At 38.6% G+C, this 18,005-nt stretch overlaps 1 protein-coding gene across 1 annotated transcript in view; it reads left to right on the top strand.

The window, feature by feature from the left end:
* Positions 1–7,879: 7,879 nt before the first annotated feature.
* The window catches only part of LAMA2 (laminin subunit alpha 2), a 352,961-nt gene continuing 342,835 nt past the window's right edge, over positions 7,880–18,005 (top strand). The window contains exons 1-2 of the mRNA XM_063295339.1: positions 7,880–7,919; positions 8,434–8,604. Coding sequence (XP_063151409.1) covers positions 7,880–7,919; positions 8,434–8,604 — 211 coding nt within the window. The remainder of the gene's footprint in view (positions 7,920–8,433; positions 8,605–18,005) is intronic.

Here is an 18,005-nt window from a genome sequence, read left to right as displayed (position 1 = left end):
AGTGTCATTTCAAGATTTCTCCACAAAGCTTGAAAATGGATTTTGAAAACCTATGGTGAAATGTAGGGGGATAGTTTTTATTTACTTCTTGGAAGGGTGGAATGCTGGTTGTAATAGGAAGTAGAGAACATAATTGCACCAATAATAATATTTTAAGGAAAACTGTGGAAATGTTAGTCAGGAAAAGGAACTACTGGGATATGTTAAGCCTGTTGGCAGATTGCTAGGAAAGCCTTTAGCCCAGGAGAGATCAGGAAAGTCACACACCAGGCATTTCTATAAAAATAATTTTATTTACAGAAAGCAAAACATCTTTAAAGGCTTCTGCATTCTTGCAGGGCTCTCAGTGAGAGCTGCTTAACCTCTACATGCCTACACAGAAGGGAAACAGAAACTAAAAACAAGTCCAGGCAAGTTTTTTTCCCCCCAGGTGCAAAAATTAACATCCGAAAAGGGGACAGTTGAATTCAACCTCTTCACCTGGCCAAAATGATTAGTTACCATAGTAACTTTAATCTGTAGTAGAAAACATTAACAAAGCCCATGTCTATAATTTGTCCTGTATACAATTTTGGAAATGTTTGTATACTTTTCCTGGATTCACACATAACTGTGGTTTATTGAATAGAACAAAATGAGTGGGCTTACACACCATACTGAACCAGAAATAAACAAATCACATTTTTGACTCAGCTTGTTGTCTTTCTCACTATCTGATTATGTATGGAGCCAGACACAGGTTTTAAATTCAGTTGGCTCATTAGTAACTAACCAAGTTTATTGGTCACGAACGGTGATCATCTTGGAAGGAGAATTGTCAAAAGCTACTCTCTTGCTTCCATCTTCCAGTGTGAATAGAATCCTTTTGAATTTGAATATGGATCCAATCCAGTGAGTAAACTACGTTAAGGACCTGCTTATATCATATTTTCAAGATTGATTTAAAAGTCTTACTGGGCAGAATTCAATTTGGGAATGACAGAGAACTTTGGAAAGGAGAAATTCTAGTTCCGAGAAAGTAAATTATATTTGAAGAAATCTAATTTATGCCACCTCCCCAGCAAGAATTTAACTTATCCTAAACAAGACTGCTGGTCTACAGTGCACTAATGCACTAAGTGAGGAGAAGTATTGACACTTTGCCTTTCTTCTTGCCATAGTGTAGGCTGAAACTTGAGCTTGTGTCCATGGTCAATCAGGTTGACTTCTTGTCTTTCTCCTTGTCTTTCTCATCTTCTTGTCTAGGAACTGCTTCTGTCACTTTGCCTCTCAAATTTTCTTGATAAACCAAGGCGCCATCTGGGATTGGCATGCAGTGTAAAAACAGTAGCCTGGGTCACTTATCAACAGGCAACATAGCATTCAACTGAATTGCCTTCAAGATTTCTGGGAAACTCCCCAAGTGCCTGATGGAATCCATCCAAATCCATAAGACCTCTGAGATGGGCCTTTGTAATTGGTCTCATCTGGACCAAGAAGTGATCCAATCACAAGAGGCTGATGACTATGCCCTCCATATACACATCACAACACAACTGCTTTGTCTAAGGGGGTGTATAAGAATTTTATAAAAGAAAGTATGTATTTGGAAAAATTTCATAGAAAAAATGTATTGGGTAGCTGCATAGAAAATAAGTTATATTACACCAATCAGAAAAGCTGTGCACAAAAATGTGTACATTGTGGCAGAATTTGGATAAAATCTATAGGACAGCAACTGTCGAATTTCTGGATGTGTTTTAAGATGTTTCTCTCAGAAATAAGGATAGAATGGTGAGTTGAAGGAACATGAAATGGTTTTCCACTAATCTCCATGTCCCCAAGATGATGCTGTCAAGGTAATGCATGCTATATGCCAGCAAATTTGGAAAACACAAGAATGGCCATCAGATTGGAAAAAATCAACTTATATCCCCATACCAAAAAAGGGAAACACTAAAGAATGTTCAAACTATCGAACAGTGGCACTCATTTCACATGCCAGTAAGGTAATGCTCAAGGTCCTGCAAGGTAGACTTCAGCAATTCATGGAGCGAGAATTGCCAGATGTACAAGCTGGGTTTAGGAAAGGCAGAGGAACTAGGGACCAAATTGCCAATATCCGCTGGATAATCGAAAAAGCCAGGGAGTTTCAGAAAAACATCTATTTCTGTTTTATTGACTATTCTAAAGCCTTTGACTGTATGGACCACAACAAATTGTGGCAAGTTCTTAGTGGTATGGGGATACCAAGTCATCTTGTCTGCCTCCTGAAGAATCTGTATAACGACCAAATAGCAACAGTAAGAACAGACCACGGAACAACGGACTGGTTTAAGATTGGGAAAGGAGTATGGCAGGGCTGTATACTCTCACCCTACCTATTCAACTTGTACGCAGAACACATCATGCAACATGCTGGGCTTGAGGAATCCAAGGCTGGGGTTAAAATCGCTGGAAGAAACATTAACAATCTCAGATATGCAGATGATACCATTTTGATGGCTGAAAGCGAAGAGGAACTGAGGAGCCTTATGATGAAGGTGAAAGAAGAAAGTGCAAAAGCTGGCTTGCAGCTAAACCTCAAAAAAGCCAAGATTATGGCAACCAGCTTGATTGATAACTGGCAAATAGAGGGAGAAAATGTAGAAGCAGTGAAAGACCTTGTATTTCTAGGTGTGAAGATTACTGCAGATGCTGACTGCAGTCAGGAAATCAGAAGACGCTTAATCCTTGGGAGAAGAGCAATGACAAATCTCAATAAAATAGTTAAGAGCAGAGACATCACACTGACAACAAAGGTCTGCATAGTTAAAGCAATGGTGTTCCCCGTAGTAACATATGGCTGCGAGAGCTGGACCATAAGGAAGGCTGAGAGAAGGAAGATCGATGCTTTTGAACTGTGGTGTTGGAGGAAAATTCTGAGAGTGCCTTGGACTGCAAGAAGATCAAACCAGTCCATCCTCCAGGAAATAAAGCCAGACTGCTCACTTGAGGGAATGATATTAAAGGCAAAACTGAAATACTTTGGCCACATAATGAGAAGACAGGACACCCTGGAGAAGATGCTGATGCTAGGAAGAGTGGAGGGCAAAAGGAAGAGGGGCCGACCAAGGGCAAGGTGGATGGATGATATTCTAGAGGTGACGGACTCATCCCTGGGGGAGCTGGGGGTGTTGACGACCGACAGGAAGCTCTGGCGTGGGCTGGTCCATGAAGTCACGAAGAGTCGGAAGTGACTAAACGAATAAACAACAACAACCATGTCCCCAACTGCAGCAAGCAACATAGGTTTTTCACTCCTGTTTTTCAAAGGCTTTATCCAGAAATGACATCTCAAATTGCACAAAGGAAGAGGAAAGCAAAAAATCTAATTGGTACTGAATAACTTTTGCTTCCCTGGCACCAGATCACATCAGTGGTAAAGACAGACAAATGTAACCTGTAACACTATGACTGTGCTTCCTTTTGTTTTATCAAGTTAAAACAAAAGATAAGGAAAACAGAAAGGCGGGATTACACAGGTCTTTACAAAAGCTACCAGGCCGGGGTAGCAAAAATGTGGACCACCATTAGATGGATGATTTGGTGTTTTCTGTATCTCTGCTGACATTTGGATTGCTTATAGCTCAGATCTAATAGCCCTGAGCTTTACCCAAAAGTTCAAAAATATCAGGTCAAAGGCTTGGCAATCTACTACCCTCAGCAACAATTCAGGATTTGACTTCAGAGAAGAGTTGAGTTCATCTTCCACCTTCTGCTGCTTCTATGTTTTGACTTCTGTCTCTGCTCATGTATGCCAGCAGGGGGTTGAAAAGGACAAGATACTTTTCTTGAAACACTGACACACTGACAGTGCATGCCTTTTAATAAAGCATCTAACAATAGTTGCTTGTGCTGATGCGGGAAACATGTTACCTTGCAGGGTCAAATTTTGTTCTTGGTTAATGACATCACATTGGCACAGTGGAGAGCAGTGTTTTCTTCCAATTGATCTTGGTAAACTGTTCACAACCAGAGCCACAGAAACACATGATCCCATGGGTACATGTCTTTGGAAAATAGTGCATTGGTACAGTAATTTCTAAAGTGTATATGATTAACTTTTTCAGGGAGCATATTAATTTCATTTTAGCTCAGTTTATTGTGAATGGATCATCAGATATTTCATTTAAAGTGTCATTTTAAGTATATTCTTGATTATGGAGCTTCTGTTTTAAAAGGAGGGTAAATGCTTCCTTCACTGGCAGATATAAAAGGACAGACAACCCGCCCCCTCTGCCACTGGGGAGATAAAATAATGTTGTAGAAGCCACCAAAGTTTTTTTTGTACTCTAAATTTGCTCACCGGTATCAGCATACTTTGAGTTCATAACTAATGAAGCATTTAGCATACCTTCAGATCATGAAGCTACTAATTAAGGTAAAATTAATAGTAAAACCATTGGTGACAGAAGCAATACTACCAAACTTTAAAAATAATTTTTATGGGAAGCTCACTTTCTCATGAGTCAGTGTGAAATCAAACATGAAATAGGAAGAAATAAGGAGTTATGGCATTAAATGAGAATTCTTTATAAGGCTGTTAATAGTCTCAAACTAATATGTGTATGATTAAAACATTCCTATCAATTTTTTCATAGCAGTTAGCAAAAAAGCAATTAAAATAAAGAAGTTATCTTGAAAGATGTTCCGAACTGAATCTTTTAAAAAAAGATTACCATTCCTCTTAACAATTGGTGAACATTTGATTCAGAACCAGGTTTAGCAAACTGCTTTATTTTGCAATTGTTGATCTTCTCCCCACCCCCACATTGCACCAATTTTCAACATCATTAGGAATGTAATAAGATGAATCTCTCTTTCTTAGCCCCTTTCTTTCATCAAGGCCTTCAGCAGCAAAATTTCTTCAAAGTCTGTTACGCTCAGTTGTATATTAGGCACATTCACTGCTGTGAGACATGCTTTAAGAGGAACCTGACATCCCTTTCAAGGGCACAGTTCCTCATGCCTGGCATATTACTTGGATACTGTCATTGCTACATTCAAGATTTCAGCAGGGGAAGCGCACAGTATTGGATTACAGTCAGGACTAGAAAGCATTTTGAAAGGTAAATACTGCTCAGTTCTACTGCAGACCAGACTGGTAAATCTGAACTTCAGCAGCAAAATCAATTCTTGTAAAATAAACCAAAGCTATTAATTAACAGCTGTTTGATACTCCTTTGTCTCAAATAAGCCAAAGTTTATGTATTTTTATGGTTTATTTTAAATCTACCATGCTGTTGCATTTATCAGTGATACCCCAAAAGCTTAATATGTAAACTTACTGGCACTGATTTTTCCACTTATGGCCAAGTGTCTGGTTGACTTTTGATAGGTACAAGTAGATTATACTCTCAGCCAGAGTTATTCATAATATTTATTAAAACAAGTGTTGTGAGCTTAACTGGTCTGCTATGGCAGATCAGTTATAAGCCTTTATCTTTATTTCAATGGTGTCCCAAATGAATCATCAGCATATTTATACCTATATACATATGGGTATGCATGTGGAGGGGTATCTTAGAAGAGACATTTTTCCTTAAGAAAAGAGTGAATGTCTAAGACGGTAAATACTATGCTATATTAAAATGCTAACTGCTTTGTTCTGGACCCTATTTATTAGTATGCTCAGATTTAGCCATGAATTGATTACCAAATTTAGGTTAAAAAAAACAGTTGTTAGGAAAAAATATTACCCAATTTTTGTGTAGTGGTTTTCCCCTCTTACTTTTGTTTTAAACCACCAGGAGATTTCTTCTTGCATCTGCATATAATATTTAGTTGCCCTTAAAAGGTCACTCTGTCTGCATGGTACATTTTTGTGAATATGTAACAGGAATAAATGAAAGAAAAAGGAAATCTATAGTGGTGTGTTTTCCCCATTACTGTTTCACACCTTCTATTTATATTCTTTTAATATATTTTCCAACATCTTATGGTGTAAATCCTTTTCTACCTCGTGACTTTATGTGTTTATATCATGTTCCCATTAGATGAAGCTACAGGGAAGCGGGATGGTGGTCTTTACCTTATGCGTAAATGATTGCTGGCTTTTGTGTGATTCATGCCACAGAGCTTCAGACATAATAAGGTTGTAAGTCAATCGGGAGCTGCTGGAGCCACTGACAATTCATTTGCACTTTCAGTACCCACTTTTTACTGTGCAACCCCTCCCTGCACTACAGAGAGCCATAAATATATCCGAATGGTGGTGGTGGTGCGTTGTTGTTTTTTTAAAGAAAACCCAGCAGGAGTAAAATATAGAACTTAAAAGACAAGAAAAATATGGCAAGTTGCAAATTCGACAAAGTTCTGGCTATTGATTGACTAGTTGTACAAATTGAACATGTTAGTAACTAATTGGGTGCCTTGCTTTGGTAATATGTTTAACCTAGTTTTAAAGAGAGCATTGGAGGCACTAATGTAGAATGTCAGAGGATAACTGTACCATGACCAAAAGGGTCAGTAATTAAATGACACAAAGGTTAATTGCAGGGACAGACAAGGGAACTGAGGTGGCTGATCAAAAGAAACGGGCTGAATAACATTTCATTCTGCAAGGAAGAAGACAGAAAATTATTTGAAAATCTGTTATACATTCAAGCCCATCCTTGACAATTTCAGGTGATGTAGACTTTGTGCCTATTAAAGTTTGTAGCTGGAAAGAGATCACAATTGCAGACATGTATATGGCAAGGAGAAAAAAACTGTTGTTTTACTTTACACATAATCCAAAATTACCCAATGAACTTTTATGGCTGAGAGTGAACTTCAGCCTGGATATCCCCAAACCTAATCCAACATCGTAACTACCACACCAGTGTCACCCTTACGTCTTTTGTTTTCTTTATACCTAGCCAACTTGTCTTTGGTTTTTTGTTGTTGTTGTTCTTTTGTTTTTTGCAAAATATCCAATCAACATTTAAAACTTGACGTTTTTGGGGAAAAAATCCACAGTTTCACTTGTTGTTCGATTCCATAAAGGTGGAGTATACTGGGAATGCAAAAGCTTGAAAAGATAGGAAAAGAGTAATAATGTTTAACTGGGGTCAGGTACCATCAAGTTGATGATGCTCAGCTGTACTTCTCAACCCCTGCTGAACCAAGGGATGCAAGTGCGGTTATGTTCCAGGGCCTGGAGGCTGTTTGAGTCTGGATGGTGGAGAACTGGCTCAACACTGACCCAACCAAGTGGCTATGGGGTCATGGTCCTTATGGTGCCAGAGGCTACCCTTAAAAACTCAGAAGCTACAGCTGGTCCAAAATGCACCTCAGTATACCCATGTAACCCTCTTTTACATGAGCTGCACTGGTTAGTAGTGAACTTCTGAGTGCAATTCAAGGTGCTGGTTATCACCTATAAGCCCTTCATAACATAGGGTCTGTCTCTCTTAAGAACTTTCTCTCTCCCAACAATTCCGCCCTGTAAGATCTGACAGAGCAGGGACCCATATGATGGGACCTGGGATGCATGTTTTCTTGTCATAACACCTTCTTTTTAAAAAGCATCCCCCTGGAGTTCAGACTGCTCTGACTCTCCAAATTTTTAGACAATCTTTAAAAATCTATTTTTTCCCTCAAGCTCTTGGCTAAATTGGTAGTCTGCCCATTTGCTGTGTGTGGGCTATGGTATGTTCCTCCTCCTGTTATGTTCTTGGTTATTGTCTCTGATTTTAGGTATTGTATTGGTTTTTAATTGTATGCTGCCCAGAGTCCGTGTTGAGTTGGGTGGGAAGGTAGGTAGGTAAGTAGGTAGGTAGGTAGATAGAGGATAGATAGATCACACTAATTTGCAGTTAACATAGCTTTTGGAGTGGGTAAGTCATTGGTCAGTACTTTTCGATTTCTCAATATTATGGATATTAAAAGGGAGAAACTGCTACAGATTTTGACTGGTTTGTTGCTATATTTTTCTTTTTCTTTTTAATAAAAATTTATTAAGTTTCAACAAGAGATAAAATATAAAGAAACAAAAAAGGAATTAAGAAGATCAGAAAGAGAGCAAAATTAAGAGTGCATAAAAGAAAAAGATAAAGAAAAGAATAGAATAGAAAAAGAATAGCTTCCGACTTTCTTTGGTACAGATACAAATATAAGATACATTAACCTCTTACTCTAAAATTAAAAATAGTACGCAATATTTCTATAATCATAAACAATCCTAATCATCAAATCCCAAAATTAAAATTTAATTTCTTTCTGTTTCAAGCAAAAAGTTCAAAAGTGGTTTCCAAGTAAAGACAGAGCTAGACAAACGTGGCTATATTTTTCCAGTGTGTTCTATGCCTTGCCTGAATCAGTCTGACCTCTAAAATTGCAGTAGAAACTATATCATTAATTCCTGTACCAGAATATGCAACATTTCTATCAATATTTTACTCTGGTGTTCCTTTATTCTTCTTCTTTCAGGTTTGTTTCCAGCAGTGCTGAACTTGGCTTCTAATGCTCTCATCACCACCAATGCTACCTGTGGTAAAAAAGGACCAGAAATGTACTGTAAACTGGTAGAACATGTCCCTGGCCAGCCTGCAAGAAATCCTCAATGCCGCATCTGTGACCAGTACAGTAGGAATCCAAATTGTATGTGTCTAATATCTTTTTAACATCCTTCTATGTGTGGATGCATGTTGAAGCCATCAAAACTTCTTCTCAGCTGCAATTATTATACTGGGCCAGGTAGGGGTTATGCTGGATCCTAATTCAGGAATGGAATACACCTGTTCTAGAAATCATCTGCACATCAGACCTCTTGTGAACATATGAGAGCAAGTCTGCCACCCCTTTCCCCCATATAACTGAAACCAGACATAGGAACTTTGCTCTCACCTCTACTGCCCCCAGTTCAGGTGACATCTGAGTGCATGGTTTGGAGAGGAGATAAGCCCCACTCTTCCTGCCCCTCCACCAGTCTTTCTTTGCCCCCAGTCTCTGCGTGAGGAGAGAAAAACAATCTTCCTTCAGTGAAAATAGAAATTGGGAAAAATTATTCCCAGCCTTAGTTGTGAATTGAAGAAATCCAATGGAGGCTAGAACCTTCTATAAGTAGAAATAGTACCAGCAGGGAAGGGAGTAGGACTTTTGATAGAAGGGGAGGCCTTGTGTGGGTCTTGTACAGTGATGGGGAGTAACCTGGGGAGTCATTTTTGGAATCTGTCAGACATGGTGGTGGAGACAGATGGAGATTCTTCGTGTCAGCCGTAAGTATTCAGAATAAAAGACAAGGTGGGGCCATTAGTAATATTATTTATAGTATCCAAAGACCATGTTTTATTCTTGGGGAAGCCTCAAAAAGAAGAATACTATAAGTCACTTACCTGTGTAGTTCTGTGATTATCCCTCCAAAAAAACGTGGGCTGAGGCATTTTTAGACTAAAATCCAGCATTAATCAGCTCAGCAGCCTCCATAAAGACCCCGCATCTGCAGTTCTGACTGTTGTTAATCTGCAGTGCAGACAGCCATTAAAACACATGGTCTTTCATTACAAACTCATTTCATTTTAAGGTTTGCAAAATGTTCATTTGGCACCGTGAACTGTTTTATTTACCAGAGATGGCCCTTTAATAAGAGTGCCATGTAATATACCAGACTTTAAGTGGTCCCCTTGGAATTTGTGAATCTGGTGCATCTCCCCTTAATTACAGTGGAAGGAAATGAACACACACTCCCTGGTTAATCATATGTGAGCCCAAATTAAAGACCACATTTTGATGAGTTGCCTGTGTGCAAGCTAACTCCCTTGTCATTCATCACCGAGGCTGATCTTTATGTTAAGCTTGCAGCTCTATCAGACCCTCACCCCCACCTTTTTACAGGCAGTGTATAGTTTATATTATCTCACACTTTTAAAAAATAAGAAAATACATTTCAGAAATTAATCATTGGTTTCAATTTAATTAAGATTAAACTTCTGTAATGGGATTACAGTTAATTGTATATTCATCTCTCATTCTTCCTTTTCATAACTACACCTCATATCAATTTGACATGGGGAGGTTGATAGAAAAATTTCTAATTAGACAACTTCTACTGCTATCACCTTGGAGACCTAGGCTTGATTTACAGCTGATTTTTTTTCCCTCCCAAGATACATTTAAGTTCATTGCTGGGGGGAAAAAAAGATCAGATGCAATAAAAAGATCACATAGTGCCAAGAGTAATTTTTTCCTCTTTCTTCTTACCCAACATAGTTTTTTTTTTAAATATAACAAATCCAATAAAAATCACTTCTCTCTCCAGTTTTATCACATGTGATGGTTAATATTTCCTTGTGCTGCTGAATAATTTGATATCTATGTACAATTTTTAGCATTTGCAGTGTTATGCCTATTAGATTCTCTCCCAACAAAAGGGTTTTAATTGTGTTTTCAGATGTAGTCAAACATTCTTATCGATTTTGAAAAGATTCCTTTCGTTTTGAGATACAGACATAATATAAAGCCATTAATTTAAATATTATCACCTTGGTTAATAGATTTCAATGACAGTGATTGTCTGTAAGCAACATAGATTATTGTGATCAGAGTAATCAGAGAAATAGTGAGCAAAGTAAATTAAAGGCAAGGGATAAGAGAAAAGGAAAGGAAATCCACCTAAATATACTTTACAACAATGTTCAATATAACTCTCCATGCTTTCTGTCTCTGGAAACAATCCTTGTTTCTTCCATATCCATAACCTGGGTTGATACATTGCCATTTGTGCTTTAAACTTCTCATTTTTCTCTGAGGATCTCATCAACTCTAGCCAATCAACTATGATTTTCTCCATCTTTCTCTTCCCTTCAACCCATTCATGAGGGATGTGCAAAATTCCTCAATCCAGGATTGAAACATTCCATTCTGGAAAACTCAAGAGCATTCCATTTCCCTGACTGTATAAGTCCAGGGTGTGGTTCTGCAATTGGAAATAGTTCAAGCTGTTCTAGATATAACATTCCTAATGAAACAGCCTATTTTGGGATTGGATAACCTGTGGAATACCTCAAACTGCTTCCAGTGGAGAGGATTTACTTCTGTAAACCACCAAACTCCCCCTGAACAGAATGATCCAAAAGGTGGAAGGTATGGTCTGGAGGAAACAATGTTCCAGAGTTCTCAAAACACTTCCTGGAGCAATGATTTTTGTATGTTCGTGTTGTTTATTCTTCCTTCATATATTCTCATGCGTGTTTTACTTCTCTCATATATCTGTCTCACTGCATTCATCAGCCTTATCTTCATATTCTTGCAAAGTATTCTGTAATTCAAGTCTATTTACTTTATCATAAGCTTTTGCTAAACCAGCAAATGCACAATAAACTTTCTCCCATTGTAAGCAAACTCTAGATAATGGAGTTCTTTTCAGATTATTGGGTTCTTGGTGCCCTTTGTCCTTTAAAAAACTTTATCAATTTTCAGAGTATAATTAAAATACAAGATATAGAATATAGAACAGATAGAAAACAGAACTAAAGAAAAACTACAAAAGTGTAGAATTGAGAGAAAACAGAAACAGAAAGTTACTTCCAACCTTCTCCAATACAGATATAAATACATTTACAAATATAATCTCTTACCATTAGTTAAACCTTAGTATCATTATTTCTATCAAATCGAACCTTTAAAATACAAGATATAGAATATAGAACAGATAGAAAACAGAACTAAAGAAAAACTACAAAAGTGTAGAATTGAGAGAAAACAGAAACAGAAAGTTACTTCCAACCTTCTCCAATACAGATATAAATACATTTACAAATATAATCTCTTACCATTAGTTAAACCTTAGTATCATTATTTCTATCAAATCGAACCTTTAATCATTAAAACCCAAAATCAAAACTTCATTTTTTTCTGACACAAGCAAGTAGTCTAAAAGTGGTTGCCAAGTAGAAACAAATCCAGAAACAGTATTTTCTGTGGAGTTCTTGGTGCTCTCTGAGCCTTGTTGTTTTCTTGCAGGCGTTTCATTGCCAGACTTGGCAACATTTTCAGTGTGACGAGGGAGTGGGCCTCGCTTTCACTTTATATACTGTGATCTGTCCATAATGACAGTGGTGTGACCTTTGTCTGCTGGGAGGATGATGATGGTTTGGTGCATCTTAGGTGTTTGAGGGCTGCTCTGTCCTCTGCTTTCAGTTGGTTCTGTTTCCACGTCCTTCTGATTTGTGGTATGATTGTCTGTCTTACGTCCTCTTGGGTTTCTGTAGTGAGTCCTGTAGTTTTAAATGCCGCTTCTCAGAGAGGCCTAAACTACAACATGGAAGATGCAAATAAATTAGAATTCTTCATAGCTCTAGAAGCGGCAATAGAAAAGACAAAAGACCAGTACACTTCCTTGCCAGCAATCAACACCCAGATATGCAAAAATCAACACTAGGATTAACACCAGATGAACCATCAAACAGCACAATACACCCTAATCAAGGAACTACTAACTCAGGTGATCAACCAAGCAGCAAACAACAGCCCAATCAAAGAACTCCCAAGGAGAGAACAACACCCCCACCAATACAAGCAGGGCAAGCCACGGTATATAAACTGAGAGCAAGGCCCACTCCCTCTTTGCACTGAAGATGTTGCCTAGTCTGGCAATGAAACGTCTGCAAGAAAACAACAAGGCTCAGAGAGCACCAGGGACTCCACAGCTCAACCCTGAGCTACAAATATTTGCTTTGATTGGTACAGTATTTTCTCTTGTCAATGCTGTTAACTTGGCCATTTGGGCCAGCTCCATCAGTTTGATAATCCAGACCTCCACTGTAGGTATTTGTGGATCTTTCCATCTTCGTGCATATGACATTCTTGCTGCTGTAATCATATATAAAAGCAAAGCCTCATGTTCTTTCTCAAGCTGCTTCTCCATCAGACCCAAGAGAAACAGTTCTGGGTTTTTTTGTAAGTCCACTTTAAGGATCTTTTGAATATTAGCACATACTTCGTCCCATTTTGGGGGGGGGGGCTTTTCATAAGTCCGCCAAAGATGATTAAAAGTTCCTTCATCAAGAGCACATTTCCAACACACATTTATCACTCCCTGATAATTTTTGACAACTTATCAGGAGTTAAATACCAATGATACATCGTTTTATAAAAATTCTCTTTTAAGTTATAATTCAAAGTAAATTTCAAAACTTTGTTCCACATGTTCTCCCATTGCTTCAACATAATATTCTATCCAAAATTCTTAGCCCATTTAATCATACATTCTTTAACTAGTTCATCTTCTAAATTCATCTGTAACATTTTATACATCTTTGTAATTGTTAATGGTTTTCCTACTAACAGATTAAGGTGCTATTGTATCTAATCATTTTGGCCAGGTGCAGAGGTTGAATTCAACTGCCCCCTTTTCGAATGTTAATTATTGCACCTGGGGGGAGGGACCTGCCCGGACTTGTTTCAGTTCTTCTTTTCTCTGTGCAGGCATGTAGGAGAGCTAGGTTGCTCTCAATGAGAGCCACATCCTTTAAATATGTTTTGCTTTTTGGTTTGCTTTCTGTAAATAAATTATTTTTATAGATATGCCTGGTGTGTGTGACTTTTCTGATCTCTCCTGGGCTAAAGACTTTCCCAGCAATCTGCCAACAGGTTATGTGCCCAGTGAGCAGCCCAGTAAGCCCAATAAAACCCAGAGAGAAAAGAGAGATCAGCTCCACACCTCATGCACAATTTAAAGGCAGGTAGCAAAGACCTGTGAAGATTTTCTTTGGAGCCACCTGGAGATTTTCCAGCAACTGCCAGTCTACAGGACAAAGAAGCCAGCTGAGGTGACTTGCAAAAGAAGGAAGAAGCCATGGCTACCTCCCAGCCCTCAGCGATGCCTCTGGAGCGCCTATCAGAGACCAACTATTTGAATTGGGCCCTGAAGATGGAGATGTATCTTCGCAGAGAGAATCTTTGGCTGCCAATTGGTGAGCAAAACCCCCCAAATCCCAGTGCTGAATGGCTGAGACAGGATGAGCGGGCTAGAGCCACCATTATCTTGGGAGTTCAGGACAATCAGCTAGTCCACGTGCGAGGCATGCAGTCTGCAAAGCAACTTTGGGACGCTTTGAGAGACTTATATGTAAAGGCAACAGCAGGGAGTAAAGTTACCCTGACAAAAAAGCTGTACAAAGCCTACCTTGCAGAAGGAGATAGCCTTCCTGAGCACCTGCATTATATTCAGCAGCTGTTTGTTGAGTTGCAGGAGAGAGGAATGGAATTTACACCTCTCACAAAATCATATATCCTCCTGTCCTCACTAAATGAAACGTGGGACACGCTGATTTGTACCCTGGAGGCTATGCCTGAAGCAGACCTCACCCCATCGTATGTTACACAGCGCTTACTCGCTGAATGGGAGAAGAGAGAGGAAAGATCCCCCCCCCATCTCTTCTGGAAAGCTGCAAGACCAGAAAATGAGGGAAAAGAAGGGAAAGGAACCTGAGGCTACAGCACCATGCCAGCGATGCTTCACTTGTGGTTCAGCTGGACATTTGCAAAGAGACTGTGCCATGAGACCCAAGAGTAGAAAGACAGAGAAGAAGAGCACAAGGGCAACACAGAAGAAGGCTCTTCAGACAACCCAAATTGCACAGGTTGCTGAGAAGGGTAATTCTGATGTATGGGTGTTAGATTCTGGGGCCAGTTGTCATTTATGTAATTGTAAAAGCTCTTTTGTGTCACTGTCTAAAACTGAAAGACAAAGTGTATCTTTGGCTGATGGGTCTGTGACCAAAATTATGGGACAAGGTAACTTGTATTTATCCTGCTTAGGAGAAACTGTAAAAGGTGTGTTGTATGTGCCAAATTTACAATCAAACCTTTTATCTGTGGCACAATTGGCTGCAACAGGGTATATCATAACATTTAAGAAAAATGGTTGTGAGATACGAAAAAATGGGAAATTGTGTGCTACTGGTATGTTAAAAGACTCCTTGTACATTGTGCAAAATGCAAGGAAGCCAAGCTGCAAGGCTGCAGTTGGCAACACGCCATATCATGACCAATGTGTACACCTGATGCACAGGAGATTTGGTCATGCTAATTTCAAGTATATAGCACAAATGCCACAGCTGTGTGCTGACCTAAAGATAAAACCCTGTGATAAATACTTAGACTGTGTAGTTTGCAAAGAATGCAAAACACTAAAAGCTCCTGTGAGTAAGCACAGTGACAGAGTTACAACTAGACCTTTGGAAATTGTACACTCTGACATTATTGGTCCTTTTGCTCCAAGTCTTGGACAAGCAAGGTATGCAATGACCATCATTGATGATTTCTCAAGATACACATTTATCTACATCTTAAAACATAAAGATGAGGCATTTGAGAAATTTAAAGGTTTTGTGACATGGGCAAATGGAAAATTCCCTAGGCCTGTATCTGCACTCCAATGTGATAGAGGAGGAGAATACCTTTCTCACAAGTTCAGAAAGTTCCTAGTGGAAAAGGGGATAGAACAAATTCTTTCTAACCCTTACACCCCTCAGCAAAATGGTGTTGCTGAAAGAAAGGGCAGAACCTTGCAAAATGCGATGGAATGCATGCTAAAAGATTCTTACTTATCTTTTAAGTACTGGGGAGAGGCCATATCTACTGCTTGTTATGTACAAAACAGATTGTATAACTCTGTGATTCAGGACACTCCATTCCATTTGTTTTATGGTGTGAAACCAAAGGTAAACCATCTTAGAGTGTTTGGTAGCACTGCATGGGTTCACATTCCAAAACAACAGAGAAGGAAAGGAGGCCCCACAACAAAGAAAGCCATCTTTGTTGGCTATGAACAAAGCCAGAGGAGCTACAGGTTCATAATGGGAGAGAAATTAATAATTAGCAAAAGCGCTTCTTTTGCTGAACAAAACTGGGGGAGATTAAATTCTAACTCTCCAGTTGATCTGACCACCACAAGAGAACAGCAAGGACTTGCTGATGGTGATCTTTTGCCTGATGAGGACATTAAACCAGAAAAGCAAACTGAAGATCTGTCTGATGAGACAGATGCTTCTCAGGAAAGTGACAGGAGTCAAAATTTAAGCCCTGTATTACCTCGCAGATCTCAAAGGAGTAATAAAGGCGTTCCTCCATCACGTTTTCAGGCTGAAACAGTAAAGGCTTTTCACATATTCACAGAACCTGAGTCTTTAGAACAAGTGAATGCTTTACCACCTGAGATTGCACAAAATTGGCATTCTGCCATGGAACAGGAATTAGCATCCTTGAAAGAAAATGAAACATGGAAACTGGTAAATCTACCTCCCAATGAACGCTGTCTGGGTTGTAGGTGGGTTTTCAAACTGAAAAGGGATGCTGATGGCAAAATCCAAAAATATAAAGCAAGGTTAGTTGCAAAAGGGTTCACTCAAAGGAAAGATTTAGACTTTGGCAAGACTTTTGCACCAGTTACTAAAGGTGAATCAATTAGATTACTGTTAAAAGTTGCTGCACTGAAAGGAATGTCAGTTCACCACTATGACATTCAAACTGCATTTCTCTATGGTGATTTAGACCACAGATTATACATGCAGCAGCCCCCTGGCTATGAAAAAGGGGAGAATCTAGTTGGTGAACTGCAGAAGTCAATCTATGGGTTAAAACAAGCTGCTAGATCCTGGAACCAAAAATTAGATGAAAAACTGCAGAATTTTGGTTTTGAAAAAGGAAAAGCAGATCCATGTGTATATATGAAGAAAGACAAACAAGGCTGTATGTATCTGTGCATTTATGTTGATGATTTACTGCTGTTCACATCAACAGAAAAACAAAGGCTTGATTTTGAAGCCTGCATGAAAAGCCATTTCACATTAAAAAGCCTTGGAATTATAACAACCTAGGTTTGGAAAAACACAGGAAGAAGGATGGTAGCTTTCTGTTAAACCAAAGGGGAGATAATGGTAAAATAATGTGAATGGAAAGACATACAAAGTTGTCAAAGAAGATTGGTTTGCATCTTAATCTATAGTATAAAAAGGGGAGTGTTAATGGTTTTCCTACTAACAGATTAAGGTGCTATTGTATCTAATCATTTTGGCCAGGTGCAGAGGTTGAATTCAACTGCCCCCTTTTCGAATGTTAATTATTGCACCTGGGGGGAGGGACCTGCCCGGACTTGTTTCAGTTCCTCTTTTCTCTGTGCAGGCATGTAGGAGAGCTAGGTTGCTCTCAATGAGAGCCACATCCTTTAAATATGTTTTGCTTTTTGGTTTGCTTTCTGTAAATAAATTATTTTTATAGATATGCCTGGTGTGTGTGACTTTTCTGATCTCTCCTGGGCTAAAGGCTTTCCCAGCAATCTGCCAACAGTAATAACATGTTCATCATTTATACAGAGTTCCATTTCAAATTGAGTTGTTTCATTAACAAATCTAAAATTCTTTTTATCCACTTTAAAATGTTCTAACAATTGTAGATATGTAAACCAATGACATGTAAAACCTTCCAGCTCTAACAGTTCCCTTGTTTTAAGCTTCGGTCCATCCTCTTCAAAATTAACAAATCTTTATAATTTAACCAACTTATCCCCCCCCCCCCCCCATTTTCTCTTCTAACAAATGCTTCATGAGGTAACAACCACAATGGTACATTAGGAGACAATCTTCCTTTATAATTGTTCTAAACCCTCATTATGGCACTCCTAACAAAATTGTTTTTAAAATCTTTATTAACTTTAATTTTATCATATGACAAATAGGCACACCATCCAAATCTCAATTCATGTCCCTCAAGTTGCAGTAACTTTCTGTTCTTCAAAGTTATCCATTCCTTCATCCAAAGCAGACAATAGGCCTCAAAATACAATTTTAAATCAGGTAAACCCAAACCACCTCGTTCTCTGGCATCTTGTAACAATTTATATTTAATTCTTGGTTTCTTGCTTTGCCAAATGAACTTAGAGATATCCTTCTGCCATTGTTTAAATGGTGAAACTGTTGACAAAATTGGTATAGTCTGAAAAATAAACAACATTCTAGGCAAAACATTCATCTTAATCATGGATATTCTCCCCATAAGAGACA

Source organism: Candoia aspera, chromosome 1, assembly GCF_035149785.1.
Source record: "Candoia aspera isolate rCanAsp1 chromosome 1, rCanAsp1.hap2, whole genome shotgun sequence".
Lineage (NCBI taxonomy): Eukaryota > Metazoa > Chordata > Lepidosauria > Squamata > Boidae > Candoia > Candoia aspera.
Note: the sequence above shows the minus strand (reverse complement) of the source record. Positions and strands in the feature narration are given on the sequence as shown.